At 34.6% G+C, this 20,105-nt stretch overlaps 2 protein-coding genes across 2 annotated transcripts in view; both read right to left on the bottom strand.

The window, feature by feature from the left end:
* Positions 1–2,266, bottom strand: part of LOC126968642 (neurogenic protein big brain) — a 98,392-nt gene extending 96,126 nt beyond the window's left edge. Inside the window, exon 1 of the mRNA XM_050813662.1 lies at positions 1,858–2,266. Coding sequence (XP_050669619.1) covers positions 1,858–2,185 — 328 coding nt within the window. The 5' untranslated portion in view covers positions 2,186–2,266. The remainder of the gene's footprint in view (positions 1–1,857) is intronic.
* The window catches only part of LOC126968644 (beta-arrestin-1), a 294,282-nt gene that overhangs the window by 240,552 nt on the left and 33,625 nt on the right, over positions 1–20,105 (bottom strand). The gene's annotated exons all lie outside the window — the stretch shown is intronic.

The following is a 20,105-nucleotide window of genomic DNA, read 5'->3' as shown; positions in this document are numbered from 1 at the left end:
GGTCATTTGAGTCACTTATTGCTTTGCTTGAACTTCGTAACTTAATTTAAATTTTTATGTTTTTAATTTAATTTAAATTTATACTGCAGCTTCTCTTGAAGTTGCTATTTGATATTGTATCGATGTGACAACTAGGCGGAAGCTGCGTAATTTTTTTTACTACTATGCGGGCTGTGAAAATCCATTTCTGAAATTTTGTTCTTTTGTCTTTTTTGTATGGAAATTAAATACTTTGACCGAAAACGATAATGGCCAATGAATATAATTTATATACAAATTATGTGACATCTTTGGACTATTAAAGAAAACCGTGACATAAGCTGCAATAACTTTTATATATTCAAGCACTTGTCAGATATTTCTTTTCTTTCGATTCAGAAGCTTTTGTTTGCTAGTGACGGACTGTCGAAACCACGGTCGAAAAACTAAGGGCTATATTTCACACCGTGACACCACGGTCGCGCAATCAGTCACGACCAAAACCAAACTAGACACAAACTCATTTTCACTAGCCAGCCTTGTATGAAACGTACAGTCATTGATAGATTGACAGATGACGGCTATAACCTTGGAAATAGCCAAAATCCACTACGTTTTACGCAACTGTTCGCTTTCAAACTTAGCCGGATTATACTTCGTCGCCAATCGCCATACTGTAATTATCTACTACTATTTCAAACTTATGTCAAACGATTTCATGTTTCATTTCAATTTTTACTTAGGCAGTCCCGCCTCTTATTACGTAGTATTTACATCCTCTTTGTCACTAGCTACGGCGCCTTTCAAACCGAAATACTACGCTTCTAAGTTCTAATGCTTGCGCATTCCTGCTTCACGATAGCAAGGGGGCAGCTGTGGTACCCACCTAGTAACCCACCACTCTTTAAACTGTTAGTAGGCCTATGGACTTGCATCCCGTGCCACTAAATAAATTTAAAAAAAAATATTTATATCATGACCATGAACGCTAGTCCTTCATTCGGTCATCACAAGGCACTTATTTATGTTACAAGCCTGTCATATTATTAAAATGTTAATCTTTGTTGTTTTACCGGTTATTAATATCAGCTTGTCAGCTGTTTATTTCACTTATTTTTTTTTGTAAACTAGTTGACCATTATGTGAGCCAGTCAAAAGTTAGTTTAAAATGAAGCGTGAATTAAAATTATTACCTATCCTCTTAGATCATTTATACGAATTATTATATTTATAAAAATTATCTAGACTGTGACAGCCATGAAAACGTAGAAAAAAATAGACTTTAGAACTAGCCTCTATTTTGAGCAATTCACGCACACTAACACAAAGTGTTATACAAATCGCGAGTGTAAGACGTAGCTTGTCACACACACTAAACTAATTATTCCTGGCCTGTTTTTATCAGCTGTCTAACAGCAAGAGACTATCTAGACGTATAAATTACCTAAGCCTATCCTATACCATTAAACGAACAATATTTATATTGTTTTTAAATCTCGAAAACGGATCTAACGATTTTCACGTATTATGCTGCGCTGTAAATAAGAGCAGTCTGTCAGTGCTCTATCACCCAGTAAGATACTTATTATTATTATAGTAAAGTACACGTGTTTTTGAGTCCCATCTTTGAATATTTTTACTTGTTCTTGTAAGGATTTTTCCACTTTAACAAGCTGTTCACGTCCTAGGCAAGCTTGTTATGTGATCTCATGAGTAATAAAGGATAAAGCGATCACAAAATAGTATCATAATATCATTACAGACCCAGTACATTTTACTGAGCGATTCCTTTTCCAGGCTAAGCTTTCTTTACCTATCAGTGGAAATTTTATCTCGAAATGTTTACACTCAATTAAAATTAAAGGTTTCATGGCTTACCAGATATATGTGCAAAGCATAGAGTCAATGTAGCGATCGCACAGCCGGAAGCGAGAGCCGTGGAAAGAAGCACGGCGGAGGCCGAAGCCCCGACCCCTGCACCCCCCGCCGCTCCGCATACGATAAACACGTACAGGAACGACGCGGCACATTCAGCCACCACGGCCTTCCACAGTGACAGAGTCCGCACTTCCAGCCTGGCCGGCACTTTGCCAGACAACAATCTATCATTCGAATTATCCCGACGCAAACACTCCAACTTCTCAAACAAAGTCACTATATGCTGTTCCAAATTATCGTCTGTTATGTTAAACGTTTGCTCACCCATTTTAAAAAGAAAAAAAAATCACGATGACATTTTATTTTCGCGCGCAAAGTGCAACCGACGCGTCGCGTAGACAGCGAACCGCACCACAGAGTGAATGAATGATAACTGAAGTCTGTACACTGAACAGTGAATGTGAATGGAGCCGCGCGGGGGTGGGGGATGAAGCGTGATCCACCACTTGTTACGCCCCCGCCGGTCGCCCCCGGACCTGCAGCGGCCAGCGAGGGTGTGTAATCAAATCAGCAATACAATACAGTGTAATAGCCCTTGTTATTGAAATTTTTTAACAAGCTAAATATCTGAAACTGTATTTATAGAGTACAATATCTTCTGTTATAAATGTTTAATAATTTTTTCTTAATTATTTGTAAAGATTTATTTTTGTATATTTTGAATGATAGAGAATTTTATGGGATTGTATTTATCACGGGTAGTTATATAATATTTATAATTATACAATATTGCGAAAGTGTTATTATATTTGGCTCTGTCGTCAATCCTACTACCCCACATCTCAATATTAAATTGAAATTATCATTATTTTTAAGCAATAGCAATAGCAATGACATTACAATATTGTATATTTTTGTTATTAAAAAGAGCGCAAAAAAGAATACTCGGAGAGTTTCGAAAGCGGTAGTAGTATCTAAAGAAATCAATTTTGAGAAAATAAATGCTTTTCATGCCTTTTATGCATTTTGATGGTCACTTCATGATGTAATTCACTATAGCGTCCTGATATCCGGTAAAGCAATAACAGCAGTAGTCTATTAAAAAGCATAAAAGGCATTTATTTTCTCAAAATTGATTCCTTTAGAATTCTTTTTGATGTCATTTCTAATATACTAGATACTACTACCGCTTCGGAAACAAATAGCGCTCTGAGAGAGAAGAAGCGGCGCAAGAAACTCTCCCAGTATTCTTTTTTTGCGCTCTTTTCAATAAAAATATGCAATATTGTACAGTCATTTTTATCGCTATAAAATAATCACAATCTAGTCCCAGGCTGTCCGATCACTTAGATATTCAGCTGTGGAGTAATAGGATTTACAATAGAGCAATTTTTTTACAAATTTAAATTTATTTATAGATAATGCCTGAACAGTGGCTGGGACTTTATTATAGAAGTGTATACATTTACCCTTAAAGCTATTATCTATCTTGTGAAGCATACTAGAATTAGTTACAAGCAATCCCTTATTTCTAGTGTTATAATAATGAAAATCACTATTAAGAGTTCTTCTATTGTTCTGGAAGTTCGAACATTGATGGCGAAACTGACAGCCCCGACTCGTAAACCAAGCTCCCATGACAACGCGAGACATCACACTACTTGAGAAACCGTTTTATCTCTACAGAAACTTTAGAAGGCATAAAAGGCTTATTATTTATTTTCTCAAAATTAATTCCTTTAAAATTCTTTTTGATGTCATTTCTAATACTATTACCGCTTCGGCAAACAAATACAAATGGCGTTCATAGGGAGAAGCGACGCAAGAAACTCTCCCAGCATTCTGTTTTTGCACTCTTTTTAATAAAATATACAATATTGTACTATCAATGTTATTGCTATAAAAAAATCATGATATAGTCCCAGGCTGTCCAATCACTTAGATATTCAGATGTGGAGTAGTAGGAATTACGACAGAGCCATTTTAAAAAAAACATTTCATTTTATTTATAGATACTGCGTGAACAGTGGCTGGGACTTTATTATAAAAGTGTAAGTATACATTTATCCTTAAAACTATTATGTATCTTATGAAGCCTACTAGAATTAGTTACAAGCAATCGCTTATTTCTAGTGTTATAATAATGAAAATCACTATTAAGAGCAAAAAGTAACGAACAGGAAGGTATTAAGAAACCCTACAGCATCCTACCTACTTACTCGCCAGAGCTGGCCCCTACTGACAATAATTTTTTCCGCAATTTAGGACAATTTTTTACATATTAAAAATGATCTGAAGACAAAACAAAATAGCTTCACATGTTTTGTTGAGTCCCAAGGGTGCTTCCGCAAAGGCATAAAATATGACCTTCCCGTGAGATGGCAGAAATGTTGATAACGAAGGAATAAAATATATACTCTACCTCACAAAAATAAATGTATGAATTTTTCAGTACAAAGCGACAATTTCATACTTTATGTAGAATTATTATTACTTACAAGGTTTTATTCAACTTGTCGTGTAAGTATGTCAGTTCGGGTCAAATCTTGGAAAACAAAGCGCTCATCGTTCGATTGGGCTCAAATTAGATATAGGTACATGCGTATCTTCAGTGACAAAGCAAAAATATGGCAGGTGCCTAGCGTAGTACTAGTCTGACGGATGGTGCCATAAGATGTCGAGCGGTTCGAATTAGATCCATTGCATCTTTCGGATTATCCCCGTAGGCTAGCTCACAGGTGTCGTCCGCGAATTGGAATAGCTCATACTGTGTAACTACGTTTGTTAGGCTATTTACATAGGTTAGGTGTGCCTTCAGACACAGGTATTGAGCAACTGTATGTGTTGTTTATTACAATGAATTTTCTATTGTCTAGGTAGCTTTTTCACCAATCAAGCATATTACCGGGTATACTAGAAAGAAAGAAAAAAAAATATTAATTTATACACACACACAAAAATAACAAAAATGAAACAATTTAAAAATATAAAAACGTGTGGTGTTTAAAAAAAAGACCAATCAGCATGTGTTGGAACGCTGATCTTCTGTGGCCCCCGCGTGACATAATATGACCTCAAGGGGGACACCTCGCCTGAATAAAATTGTCTTTAGGTACTAATTAACATAAAAAACAATTACTACTAAACATAAGAACAAAACATACAGGTTATAAAAAGTAATTACAAATTTGAACGCAACTAAGTCTGGAATACTGACTTTGATGTTCATTTAAGAGATATTTTTTCATTTTTTATTTAAAGAAATTTACTGATAAATAGGCTTTGTAAGGTGGTGGTATATTGTTCCTGAACTTAGTTACATTATAACTGAAACTACCTTTGAAGGCTGCAGTATGATGCCGACTAAAAGATACAAGGCGGACTACTACCCACTGTCCTCAAGGCAGTAGAAATGTGTGATGCTGTAAAGTGATTTGACACTTGTCCCTGCCGTAGTCTAGAAATTTATGTTTTACTTTCCAAATGCATTATTTATTACATTATTATTTATTGCTATTTCTAAAACTTAATTTGAAATTTATTTTATTCTCTTCGATGTTACATTTAATGATGGTAAAGCAGGCCTAGATATCAAAGCAAGTCCGGATTTTCCATCGGAGCTAATGCCTCTGCAAACCGTCCATAGACCTTCACCATAACTGACTCTTTTTTCAAAGCAGCAGTGTACAAAACTTTCTTCTTTCTCTCTTTCTTCGATTCACCTTCCTCCTTCCTTCGGTACCATGCAGCACAATCTTACTCTCGTCAGAATATACAACTTTGCTCCAATGAAGGTATGATCAGTTTCAGTCCTCACATGCGCGTTCTTCGGTGGTCTATCATAAATTTTGGGTCGTAACCTGATTTAATAATGCCTTATGAGGAAGCTCACTGTTACTCAGCGGGCAATGGAGAGGGCTATGCTCGGAGTATCCCTGCGAGATCGACTCAGAAATGAGGAGATCCGTAGGAAAACCGAAGTCACCGACATAACCCAAATTATTGCGAAACTGAAGTTGCAGCGGGTAGGGCACATAGCTCGACGGACAGGTGGCCGTTGGGGCATTAAGGTCCTCGAATGGCGACCACGTACAGGAAGGCGTAGTGTTGGCAGGCCCCCCACAAGATGGACTGACGATCTGGTCAATATCGCTGGAGTAGGATGGATGGAGCAGGACCGATCGTCATGTCGATATTTTGGGGAGGCCTTTGTCCAGCAGTGGACGTCTTCCGACTGAAATGATGATGACCTGTTTTAAGAAGTTTCAATCCACGCTCTGCCAATCTGCTTCTAATGGTACAAACGCTCATATTACATCCTCGAACCTCACGGAGCCGCTGCTAAATATATTGAATAGGGTTAAAGTGACAATTACTTTCAAAAACTGACACAATATACTGGTCATCTTACTCAGACATAACTCGATATCTACTAGATCCTACATGGCGAGAAAACATACCTAGAGTTTGGCTGATGATACTTTTGACCTTAGATTAAGGATTGGTCTCCACTGCGGTCCAACAAGATACCGCAGTACCTAAGAACAGCTAGCTTTTTTATACTGCAACTATAAGATGCTTGTGTGCGTAGCATCTTGACACTCAATGGCATATTTCAAATTTTATAACATACGATTCGTGATATTTTACATAGAAATTAATAAAATACAAAATACTTACTGATGATAATATGTGATCCCAGTGTCTTTCTTATTTCTTGTGGTATTACAAAGTTTATTACGCAACCCGAAATTTTAGTTTTACTTACGTTGCTAACAACGTTTAACAGAACATGTGGCACGTCAACGTCACACATTGTTCGAGACTGGCTCGAGTACGCCCACTTGGGCGTAGTATAAGTTGCCGCACTTTGCGACTACGCCTGCGGTATCTAGTTGGAGCGCAGCGGAGACCAATTCTTATTCTAAGCTTTTCACATAGCATCTCTAACAGGAAACGCCAATTGGACAAACAAGTTTAGTTTGATCATTTTGTTTTGATACTTTGTTGAAGTATGTGCGTATTATTGTCTTTCTAAAAAGTGTTTAATTTTGATTCATAATAATTCTATTTCACGTAGATAATTAAATAGAATTAATTATGAGCATACGTTCATCATTCATCTTCACACAAATCCTATCAAATTATTAATTATACCATATCATAGTAATGTCAACGTCAGTAGCCATAGATACACTGTCAATAGCATAAATGGGTAGTTGGCACACAGAAAAGAAAATTGTTACATTTTGTATCAAATGCTTTGATATAGTACAAGAAAATATAATGAAGATGGCAACAATTAACAGACAATCCTCGCTGATATAAATGCAAATTTTTGCACAAATAAATTTTGTAAACAAAATTTACGAACGATGAGGGACTCGTGCCCGCAACCTCTCGGGTACCGTCCGAGGGCTCTGCCACTGAGCAAAGCGTCCGAGTGACGTATCGTTCTTAAAAATATCTTGGTGTGTCTTATTCAACTCTCAGGCTATGGCTCCATCTACAGGATCTACTTTACTGTTGATAACCTGCTTAACCCCAATATTTGCGTATTAGGAAATTGACTTGAGATTTCACTCTTTCAAATCTTAACAATAATCTCACTTAGGGCCGATTTTTTAATCGTCAGATAAATCAACAGATAACTATCGGGAGAGTAAAATTAACTTACTGTTTATGTAACGATTAAAAGTTTAGAATTTTCAATCGCTTGTCATCCAAAGAATAGTTGTCTGTGGTATTTTCGAAGTAGCTTCACACTTTATATGTGCCAGTGAGATGGACATATATGTCATTTAACGCATTAGAGAGAGAAAAGATGTTTGTTTTACATAAGATGTCGCAGCAATTATTATCAACAAACTTTCCGAAAATCCGAAGTGAGCCACTTGACCGAGCTAGTGACGTAATACCGTTCAGTTTTAAAGAATAAAAAAACTGACGTCGTGACCAATAAAGAAATGATAATAACGGCTGTACATAACGAGCTGTTGAAATTATTTTGTGAGAGCCATTCTAAGCGGCAATGACTAATGGAAAATGTGGTATTATATAATATAATCTCTCTTGTATGGACAGGATTTCTTCTTGAGTTCTGGGTAAATGAATAAAAGTTCGTGTTGTGGTAAAATCGAAACCACAACTAAAGCGGTACGCAAAGGGAGGTCACAGAAAAATTTCGTTTACGGATGTGAAATTTTTTAAAATGGTTGCTCCATTGTTACTTCCCAATTAATAATTCCCAATTAACAGATTACAACGTGGACACTGTCCGACTTCAGTGATGGTTTGGTGGGGTATTAGCTATGAAGGGGTGACTGAGCCAAACTTTTGTGAAAAGGGCATCAAAATATCGGCACAAGTGTATCAAGATACCATTCTTGAGAAGCTAGTGAAGACCCTAAACAACAGCATGTTCAATAACCAAGAATGGTGCTTCCAGCAAGACTCGGCGCCGGGTCATCTACGGTCTACGCTTGATTGGAAACGAACGTTTCGGACTTCATCAGAGCTTAAGACTGGCCGTCGTCTAGTCCCTATCCTAATCCACTGGATTATGATTTATGGTCAATTTTAGAGAGTACGGCTTGCTCTAAACGCCATGATAATAAAAATAAAACGTAAAGCAAACCGTACGATTGGCAGTGAAGAATTTTTCTATCGAAAGAGCTATGCGTGCTTCTATTGATAACTGGCCTCAACGTTTAAAGGACTGTATTGCAGATAAATAGACCACTTCGAATAAGCTTTTTATATCTTAAATTGTTTTATACGAGGGCTGCACTGAAAATTTCGGGAATCAAGGAAGTCACACAACATTACTATATAAAAATGTATTTATTGCTTTTCGAAGTATTCTCCGCGAAATTTGACACATTTTTCCATACGATGGAACCAATCATTGAAGCGACCATTCCATTCGGAAGTTGGGGTCTCCAAAATGGCCGTTTTGTAGGCGTCCACAGCTTCTTCAGGTGATGAAAATCTCTGACCACGCAATTTATTCTTTATTTTAGGGAAAGTATAGAAATCATTAGGGCTTAGGTCGGGGCTGTACGTCGGATGGTCTAATAATTCTATGTTTTCTTGCTCTAAAAACTCTTTTGTTCTGTGCGCGGTGTGAGAACTCGCATTGTCGTGATGGAGTTGCATGCGGCGGTTGCAGTTCTCTTTACGGAGTTCAGAAACAACCTGTGGCAAGCAAATACTACCATACCATTCTGCATTAACCGTTATTTCCCTCAAGAGAAATAGTCGCAACATGGCTGGTTTTGGAGACAAACGTGGCCACCATTTTTTTTTGCAACACTCCGTGAACGAACAATTTTTGTTGGCTTTAACTCATTTTCGAACACCCAAACTCGTGACTGGTTTTTTGTTTCGGGTTCGTACGCGTATATCCAGGATTCGTCAGCTGATACGATGTTGTATACAGCATTTGAGGATCCTGCGTGGAATCTTTCGAGAGTTCTGACGCACCAAGTAACGCGAGCCGCTTTTTGCTCTTCACAGAGCAAATGCGGTATCCATCGGGAAAACAAGTTTTTTACACCTAATTATTCATGCAAGATTATTTGTATTTGACTCATGCCAATGTCTAAAGTTGTCTGAATTTCGCGGTATTGCACATGTCGATCTTCCTCAATCAGCTTACGCACAGCATCAACGTTTTCTTTGGTGTCTGCAGTTTTTGGACGACCTTGACGGGGATCATCACTGAGCTTGACACGTCCACGTTGAAATTCAGCAAACCAGCGATAAATTGTGGTTATGGATGGGGCTTCATCACCAAATGCAGAAATCATCCGGTCAACGCACTGTTTTTGTGTTAAACCACTTCGAAAGTCATAATAAATCATCGCTCTAGAATTTTCTAGAGTCAATTCCATTTTCTCAACGACTAAACAAGTTTGACAAGACCTTGTGACAAGACCGAGAATCTTTTATTAAATAAACAAATGGTATTCGATTTTTAAAACCAAAGAGTTTTCAATTAAAAAGATTTTAATATGACAGGAACAGTGGAAATATTCCATTCCCGATTATTTTAGTGCAGCCTATGTAGTTATGTATTAAACACACTGTAGAAGTAATAAATGTTATTTGCAATAGAATTTATTTTCTTTGTTTAATTATTTATGGCAAGACTAGGTATAATTTATAATTTCTACTTTCTAATAATAACATAAATAACGTGTGTAGTCGTCAAAAGAAGATAGTTAATGGCTATGAGTTACTTACAAATATAGCGTAAAAACTTAAACACTTCAAAATTATCGCACTGATGTCTCTTAACCGGCTCCCAAAGGGACATATAAATATAGGGTATGTTCCGATATGCACTTCGAGCACTGCCCAGTGCTATCACCTTAGAAAAATTCGTTCCGTTATGGACTGCCAGTATACTGCCGCAGTACCTTAGGGTAATATATGACGTCATAAATCACCGCCATATTCTACTGTGAGCATTGGCGTTTTCGAGGTAAGGTACTCGCAGTACTTTGATCACGTGATCAGTCAAAACCACTCGAGTGCCTAATGTTCTATAAACAATACCTACAGTTTTATCCCAAATATTTTTAATTTGACAGTGCTCATACAAAAGTTTCTTTTAATGAACTAGAAAACTATAAAACACTCATTTGAATGCTGCCTCAAAAAATGCGGCTGACAGTATACGGTATTGCGTTTCGTTTTAAATAGTTACCAGTATACCTGGCTATAAAGGAACGGCTTCACAGTATACTAAATTGACGTGACACTGTACAGTGGTCGCAGTGCATATCGGAACATACCCATAATCTTTCGATATTGTCATTATTCGTTCGATAACTTCTATCTGCCTGTTGAAAAATCCGAAATGCCCTGTCCGTCGTATCTCGCTTATCTAGTTGTTAAACTGAGGATTGAACAATCGACCCTTAAGGGATTAATTACACAAATTAAATATGTAAACAAAATTTATGAACGATGCGGGACTTACCTGCATTTGATTATGGGAAGTATGGAATGTATTGAAAGTAAATACAGTTGAAAATTACACAATTTTAGAGCATATTTTTATTACAAGTACATTACGTGAAGTGAAATAATACATAAACGACTAACAACATATGTTGTGGGCAAACCTTTAAAAATCAGTGAATAAACATATAAACTATTCTTATTCTTTCGATTCTAACACTAAATATTGAATACATGCAACAACACGATTTCGACGTTCACATACATTTTTGGATTGGCTGTGACAATAGTGAGATTATTATATTTTGATTATTTATACGTGTATTTGAACGAATTAACACCGATATGTATTTTGCATAAACCACTTTAGTACGGAACAAACACTCACGAGGTTTAATACTTAACTATAATAAAAAACGATCCAAACGCCTGAGGCCGAATAGCTCCCCAAATAAAAAATAAAAAGTATTTAATTGATGATACAACGTCTGAACTATCTAATATTAACTTAATGCAATCCTTGTCAACTCAAACTACATTGCTGTCAAAACTAGTCGGAGATATGGATGCCTTGAAGAAACAGAATGCTGAAATTCAAAAATCTAACCAAGATATACATAAAATAAACGAAGAAATTAAGGAATCTATTTCTTTTATGAATATCCAATTTGAACGCCTAAGAAATGAAGTTGAATATTTGAAAAAAGAGCGGCAACAACAACAACAATATATTACAGAACTAGAGCGTAAACTTCTAGATACTGATCACAAATCTCGCTCGTCTTGTATCGAAATACGTAATATTCCGCCACTTGAACAAGAAAGTGTTAGTAAGCTTAATGATCTCTTATGTAATATTAGTCAAGCAGTCAGATTACCTATTTCCCCAAGTGACCTTTGTGATGTGTACCGCCTTTCTGGAAAAACATCCACTACGCGACCTATTATTGTGGAATTTTCCACAGTACTAAGAAAACAGCAGTTGCTATCCTTTGTGCGAAAATTCAATAACCAAAAATTGGCTAATGATAAATTAAACACTAAGCTGATTGGCCTCTCCGGGAATCAGAAAGCTGTGTACATAGAAGAAAAAATACCATCAGAACTAAAAAACTTTATCTCCAAGCCAGAGAATTTCGTAAGAAGAACAAATACGCTTTCTGTTGGTGTTGTAATGGCAATATTTTCCTCCGGAAAAAAGACGGAGATAAACAAATCATAATTAGATCAGAGCAGTGTCTAGTAGATTTACAGAAAAATATATTGTGACTTTTATTAATTAAATTTCAAACGGACACTTTTATTTTTAAATCTAGTATTTTCAATATTATTAATGTTAAATTGCTACTGTGTAATAATAACTCACACATGCACTACACACACACAATATAACATATATCCCACAACTTAATCTACTGACATTCAAAACACACAATCTTAATCTGAAGTTAGCATTATGTAAGGTAAAAAGTCAATATTATTTTATACCAATAAGCTACATGTGTATAACTACACTCCAACTACTCTCACAGATATCACACAACAAAAGCACTCTCATATGCATGTTTATATTATATACTAAAATGGCCACACATAGAACATCAGTGCTTATGACTACCATTCACAATTAACTCACTATGGATAGTTTAAATAATCTGCACGAATTAGATGAGATACAAACTGCAACCTCAATTAAATGTGATATTCAAGATCTATCTAAAAATGTAAGTAGTTCCCACAATAACTTATATATTATTACTCAAAACATTAGAAGTATATACAAGAACATTGATGATATCCAGATAAAGTTATCGCAACTTAGCTATGAAGTTGATATTCTAATCCTAACTGAATGCAGACTAAATTTAGCTAAACCAATCCCTCTTTTGACAAATTATACTTCCTATCATACAGTTAGACTACTTAATCAAAATGATGGAGTGGTGGTTTATGTAAAAAGTAACTTGCAGGTCCAAATACTAGAATTAGCTCTTTGTGAAGCAACTGGACTTCAGATTGTGACCTCTAATTATACTTTACTTGGAATTTATCGATCCCCATCCTACAACAAAGCTGATAACTTTATTTCTTCCCTCAATTGTTGTCTAAAAAAAGTCTTGAATCTATCACGCATCACAGAAATATATTTATTCTAGGCGACATACTCTCGGCGACTCAGACTGAAAAAGCCCATGAACGTAGGAATAGGCTTGAATATTTAAATGTACTATCTTTTCATGGTCTCTTACCGGGCCATACTACATCCACGAGAAAGAAAAGCTGCATCGATCATGTCATTCTCAAACTAGAAAAGAACGAAAATAAAGCTTATGTAGCTGTACTAAATACTACAGTAACAGACCACAACATGGTGGTGTTGACTATATCGAGCACATATGAAAAAAAGTCAAAACGCAAGATTAAAACTACTACTGATTTTAACAAAGCATATCGCACCCTTATATCCACTGACGTTACTAAATTAAATATATTTAATGACCCTAATTTATTTTCTAATTATTCAATAGAAATGATCAAATCTGCTATCCAAGTAAACACTTAACTCTCAGTGATATCGCACACTAAAAGAATATTGAAGCCATGGATAACTCCTGGAGTGTTGCGTTGCATCAAACTTCGAAACAATATGCAAATTAAACTGAGATTAAACCCACAGAGTCTTATTCTAAAATTAACCTACAAACGTTTCCGAAATTATTGCACTAACCTCATAAAGAAGCTTAAAATAAAATACAACAAAGATCAAATAAATAAGTCCCTAAGACACCCTAGAGCTCTCTGGAGTACTATAAATGAAATAACTCATTATAAGCCTCCTAAAACTAAAAACCCACAAAACTCAGTAAATCTGATTAATAGAATCTTTGCTGAAAATGGATAAAAGCTGGCTAAAACAATTATTGAGCAAACTGGCTCCTACCAAAGTCCCTCTATACATCATATTCATTCATCTTCTTTTGTCTAACTTGATACTGATACTGAAGAGATCAACAGCATACTTATGAGTCTTGACTCTAGAAGCGCTCCTGGCTGGGACGGAATTTCAACGAAATTTCTAAAGCTCTCTAAAGATTACTTGATCCCACTTATAACAAGATTGGCTAATCTCTGCTTTAAATCAGGTATTTTTCCTTCCTCTCTAAAGCGTTCCATTGTTACTCCTGTGTACAAGAGTGGGACTAAAACTGATGTAAACAATTATAGACCTATCTCTGTATTGTCTGCTATTTCAAAAATAATAGAAAAATTAATTAACAATAGACTTCTTAAATACTTCAATAAATATAATATTATTTCTAATTGTCAATATGGCTTAAGAAAAGGTGTTTCCACACAAGACGCAATTTTAGGATTAACAAAAACTATAGTAAGAGAAGTGGACAAGGGCAATAAATGTCTCGCAGTTTTCCTAGATTTAAAAAAAGGTCTTTGACACAGTTTTTATTCTCATTCTTGTGCGCAGATTGGAGGGCCTGGGCATTCGTGACAAAGCCTTCTCTCTCCTAGACAGCTACCTAAATGACCGAATACAGGAAGTTAAGGTTGACCTATACCACAGCACAATGGAAAATGTGAAATTTGGCGTACCGCAGGGCAGTGTCCTTGGCCCGACACTCTTTTTAATCTATATTAACGACCTATGTAACCTCCAGGTCGACGGGGCGAGTATATTCACTTATGCTGACGACACAGCCATTGTTTTCTCTGGTATCTCGTGGGAAGCCGTACAGAGGAAGGCTGAGATGGGCCTTGAAAGAGTCTCAAATTGGCTAAACCAAAATCTATTGTCACTCAATATATCAAAAACAAACTATATATGTTTCTCTCCACATGACAGATACCAGCCCGTTTAAGACTTCTATATCAGAATCCATTCATGCTCCAACCCACACGATTTGAATTGTAATTGTCCCTCCATAGAAAACGTTAATTGTACCAAATATCTCGGCATCCTGATTGACCAAAGGTTAAGTTGGCATTCCCAAATCGAACTGGTCATAACCAGGGTGAGAAAACTTATGTGGATTTTTAAAACTCTGCGGCACGTTATGAATAGCAGTCCTTAATAAAATATACATCGCTTTGGCACAATCAGTGATCATCTACTGCATCCCGGTATGGGGCGGTGCAACTAAGATAAGCCTCTTAGAATTAGAAAGAGCTCAAAGATCACTTCTCAAGGTCATGTACTTCAAACCTTTAAGATTTCCAACTGATTCACTCTATTTGACTTGTTGATCTTTTGACAATTAGGAAACTTTATGTTCTTAACATCATTTCAGCCGTCCACAAGTCACTTCCGCTAGATCACGCCAAATTGATCAATAGAAGAAATGATAAAGTAGCAGATACCATTACTGTTCGCACTACTTTTGCTGAACGACAGTTTAGCTGTCAATCAGTGTTCTTATATAATAAAATAAATCGTGTCCTAAATATATATCCTATGACATTACATCTATGCAGAAAAGCTTTAAATAATTGGCTAACTTGTCTTGCTTATGATGAAGTGGAAAATCTTCTGATCAGACTGACATGATAGCAATCACACGCATTGCATAGATGGACCCAATCAAAGGTCCAATTCAAACCCACACCCACACACTCACTCACTCACTCACACACACACACACATACACACACACACATACACACACACACACACACACACACACACAATTAATTGTAAATTGTAAAATTTGGTTTTTAATAAACAATAAGGTGGTTGTTGTTATATAAATTGAATGTGCTAAATACTAAGTAATTATGGAAAATCAATACGTCACTTTACGCAAACGGAAACAGAATCAGAGTATGGATGACCTTTACTTAGAAACATCACCTAGCACTAGTGAAGATATAAAAGCTTACCGGACCTGTCTACAATTAATTGCGAATTAGATGATTTCAAAGAAATAATTCTTACATTGCAATGTCTATTAGACAAGACAAATAAAGAAATAGAAGAATTAATTTTAGAAAACAATTCCTTAAAGAAGACAATGAGTGAACTGGAAAGAAAAATAACTACTTTGAATATATAGGTACACCGACCAAAATAGCACTAATAAGAAATTCAAAAAGTTCTCATCACTTCGAACTTTAAAAGCTAAACGTAGGATTGATTTTGATATTGTAAATCCCTATGATAATCATCTCAAGCCTAAAAAAAGTGTGTCTACATCCATGCAACATGAGGAAAATAAACCCAAAAAGAAAAAACGTTTATTTATCTTTGGAGGTAAACAATGTGTGGGTATGGCTTCTCGACTCTCTGCCTCCACATATAATTTGACTTCAAAATATGAAATCTCAGCAGAAACAAAACCTTTAGCCAGTACAGAAAATATAATCGAATCGTGTTACAAAATAAAAACATGGCAAACGGACCAATTCATTCTTAGTTTAGGCGAACACGACAGAAATCCGTTCGTATTTATGTCTAAGACTGCTGCCCTCCTACGCTACCTAAAAGGTACTTGAATATTGTGAAAAATCCTCATCTTAACGAAATTCTTATTAATAACTATTTAAAACAAATATGTCAACAATATCCAATTGTAAATTTTTGAATTCTAATGTTAATTATACTGCATATTATAATGCTAAAAATAATTATATTAATAAAGTTTCCAACAAAATCAGCAACGAATTAGAATGTCAGCATTATAAAGCACGTTAGCAGCGTTAAATAAACTAAAATTCAAAAATAGAAGCGTTAGAAACCAAAAAGAAATGTCTACACAAGTTGATAAAACGATATTATCAGTTAAAAACTATTGTAATAAAGCGACTCAAACAATTAATCTAGAAAATAATACACAAGCTAATTTTTTTCTACCATAAACCATGTACGGAAAAGTATCTCTTGCACCAAAATATTGCTGGTGTTTTAAATAAGCTAGAATGGATTGAGCTAGCGTTGTCTGAAATAGAAGTAGATATAAGTATCATTTGTCTTACTGAAACTTTTATAAAAAGGGGAGAAGAATCTAATCTCATACTGCAAAATTATAATGTTGTTTCGACGTTTTGTAGATTGAATGAAAGACGAGGAGATAGTTGTATTTTATTGGAGAAATCTCTAGATTATAAGATTCTCGATCAGTGTACTGAATACTCAACAGAAAAAATATTTGAATGTTGTGCTGTTGAGGTAAGAGCGATAAATTGCTACATTGTTTGTATATACAGGACACCAAATTCAAATATTACTTTATTTTTTGACAAATTAGAACTACTTCTCCATAAATTAACCATAAATAATAATAAAAATATTATATTAGCCGGAGACTTTAACATTGATATATTAAAAGAAAATCAGATATCAAAATTATTTCAAAATCTATTAAGTAATTCCAATATTAATATAAATATAACGGAACCAACTCGACAACAAGCATGCCTAGATATAATAGCGACAAATATTCCTACAGTAGAAGGCAAAGTAATTAAACTTTTTCTATCGGATCATGAATCATGCCAACTAGTAAGTTTACCTAAAATATTTACAAATAAACCGAAAAATTGGTCTCTAGGGATTATTGTCAAGAGAATATACATAAATTTAATATGTACCTACAATCTCTAAATTGGATCGATGTAATAAATGAGTCAAATGCCAATACAGCCTTCAAAAATTTTCATGATTTCTTCTGCTTGTTATACGATCTTTGCTTTCCCATATATAATAAGAAAATGTCCCATTATGTTGGCAATAATAAATGGATATCAAAAGGTATTAAGGTAGCTTGTATTAAGAAAAGACAGTTGAGATTTACTCACTTCAAATCAAAGTCTCGTGAAAGTAAGATAAAGTTAAAAAAATATATCAAAATATTACGGTCTTGTATTGACTGCGCTAAGAGACACCTTAATAATCAATATATACAAAACTCAAAAAATAAAATTAAAGCTACATGGGATATAATAAAGAAAAAAGGTAGTCACAATAATATGATAGCTAAAAATTGTATTGACCTAATTCATTATAACGACGTTGATATAACAAATCCATTAGGCATTGCAAAAACATTTAAAAATTCCTTTATTGATTTGACTAAAAATTGTAACAATAATTGGAATAATCAGTATAAATACAAAATAAGTTCAATCAATAATAGTATATTTCTCTCTCCATGTTCCGAAAACGAAGTAATAAAGATAATAAATTCTCTAAAAAATGCAAAGGCAACAGGTTATGATTCGATATCTACACATATACTCAAACACTGCAAGCACAATATCTCTCATATATTGACTCACTTAATTAATATATCCTTTTCACAGGGTGTCTTTCCAGAAAGCTTAAAGTTATCTGTTATCAAGCCTTTACTCAAAAAGGGTACTAAAACCGATATAAATAATTATCGCCCAATTACTCTAATATCTATTTTCTCAAAGATAATGGAAAAAGCAATGTATGTAAGAATAATGCATTTTCTAAATAAACATAATATTATAAAAAAAGAACAAACTGGATTTCAAGCTAACAAACCAACTACTTTGGCTGCTTATTACTTAATAGAAGAAATAACTACATGTATTAACAAGAAAGTACCTGTTATATCAACCTTTTTTGATATGTCAAAAGCATTCGATTTTGTTGATCATCATATATTAATATATAAATGTGAAAAATATGGTATTAGAGGCCCTGCTCTAAAATGGATTGAAAGTTATTAAGCCGATAGACAACAAATTGTAGAAATAAATAGAATAAATGAGAAACTGGAGATGACTACATACAAGTCACCCTATTTAATTAGTAAATTTGGAGTTCCTCAAGGAAGTCTTATGGGACCCTTACTATTTTTAATTTATTTGAATGATTTACCCGATGTGGTTGACTATAACTGTGTATTATTTGCAGATGACATATCCATATTTATCCCTTCGAGCATAAAGCGATAAATAATTATAATATGACTATTAATAAAAATTTAGAAACTATATCGACATGGTTCAATGAAACTAAATATTTACAATTTTCTAATTATAAAACAATACATAAATCTCTAAATATAACACACAGTGACCAAACGATTAAAGAAACAAACACAAAAAAATTTTTAGGCCTTATATTAGATTGCAATTGTAACTGGAAAGCTCAATGTGATACAGTAGCAGGCAAAATAAATAAGTTCGTCTTCGCTTTAAGAAGGCTCAGACAAACTGTATCCTTTAATGCTGCAGTTACTGCATACCACGGTTATATTGCGTCAGTTTTACGGTACGGGTTAATACTATGGGGAAACTCCACTAATATTTCAAATGTTTTTCTGGCACAAAAAAAAATGTATAAGAGCTTTATGCAATGTCAGTCCTCTAGAATCGTATAGACCATTATTCAAAAAGCACCGTTTGTTAACGCTTACTGGTCTATATATATTAGAAATTTGTATGTTCATTAAAAAACATGGTGAACTTTTTAAACCAGCAAAGGACTATTCCATATTAGGATTAAGAGATCCAACTCGCCTTCTGATGCCATACTGTGAACAGCGCTTCATCAAAATAACGCAAATGTTATGTGCGTTAGGGTCTTTAACCACCTTCCAAAGAATATTAGAGAGATGCCTAAAACATTAATGCATAAAAAGTTAAAATTATGGCTAATAGATAAATGTTTTTATAGTTTAAAAGAATACTTTAGCCAAAAAGAATAGTATATAAATATAATTTTTTGAGAGGTACCTACTATATTATTGAATTAAAACTGTGAAATGTTTATTAGTGACGTATAAATATAAAAATTCCAATATTGACAATCAAATATTTGTATGCCGATATATTGGCGAATTGTGCTGTACACCAAATAATTGTTAACAACTATGTTACCACGATTCATACAAATAAATCATTTCATTTCATTTAATTACACTGCGTTGCTTAGAATATTGACACGTTGTAATTCAAGTGACACAGACAAAGGTGAATGGTGAAAAAAGAACCTATCTACCATTTATTATAACAAATATTTTATTGGCCGTCTCTGTGAGTTCCATTTGGTATCTAGACATGACATGGAAATCATTTAAGAATAGTGAATTCGATGAGGCAAGCTACAGCAAAAATATTTTTCTATTAATTTTTTTATATTTGTTTAATATATTAATGTGTATTCTGTAGGACAGACAGTAGTTCAGACTCAGACTCGGATTCAGTTCAGAGTTCAGACAAAGAAATTGATATTTTATGCCACAAAATCTGATTAAATGCAGAATTTCCAATGGAAACATTCAAAACAATCTCTA

The sequence above is a fragment of the Leptidea sinapis genome, chromosome 16 (assembly GCF_905404315.1).
Source record: "Leptidea sinapis chromosome 16, ilLepSina1.1, whole genome shotgun sequence".
Taxonomy (NCBI): domain Eukaryota; kingdom Metazoa; phylum Arthropoda; class Insecta; order Lepidoptera; family Pieridae; genus Leptidea; species Leptidea sinapis.
Note: the sequence above shows the minus strand (reverse complement) of the source record. Positions and strands in the feature narration are given on the sequence as shown.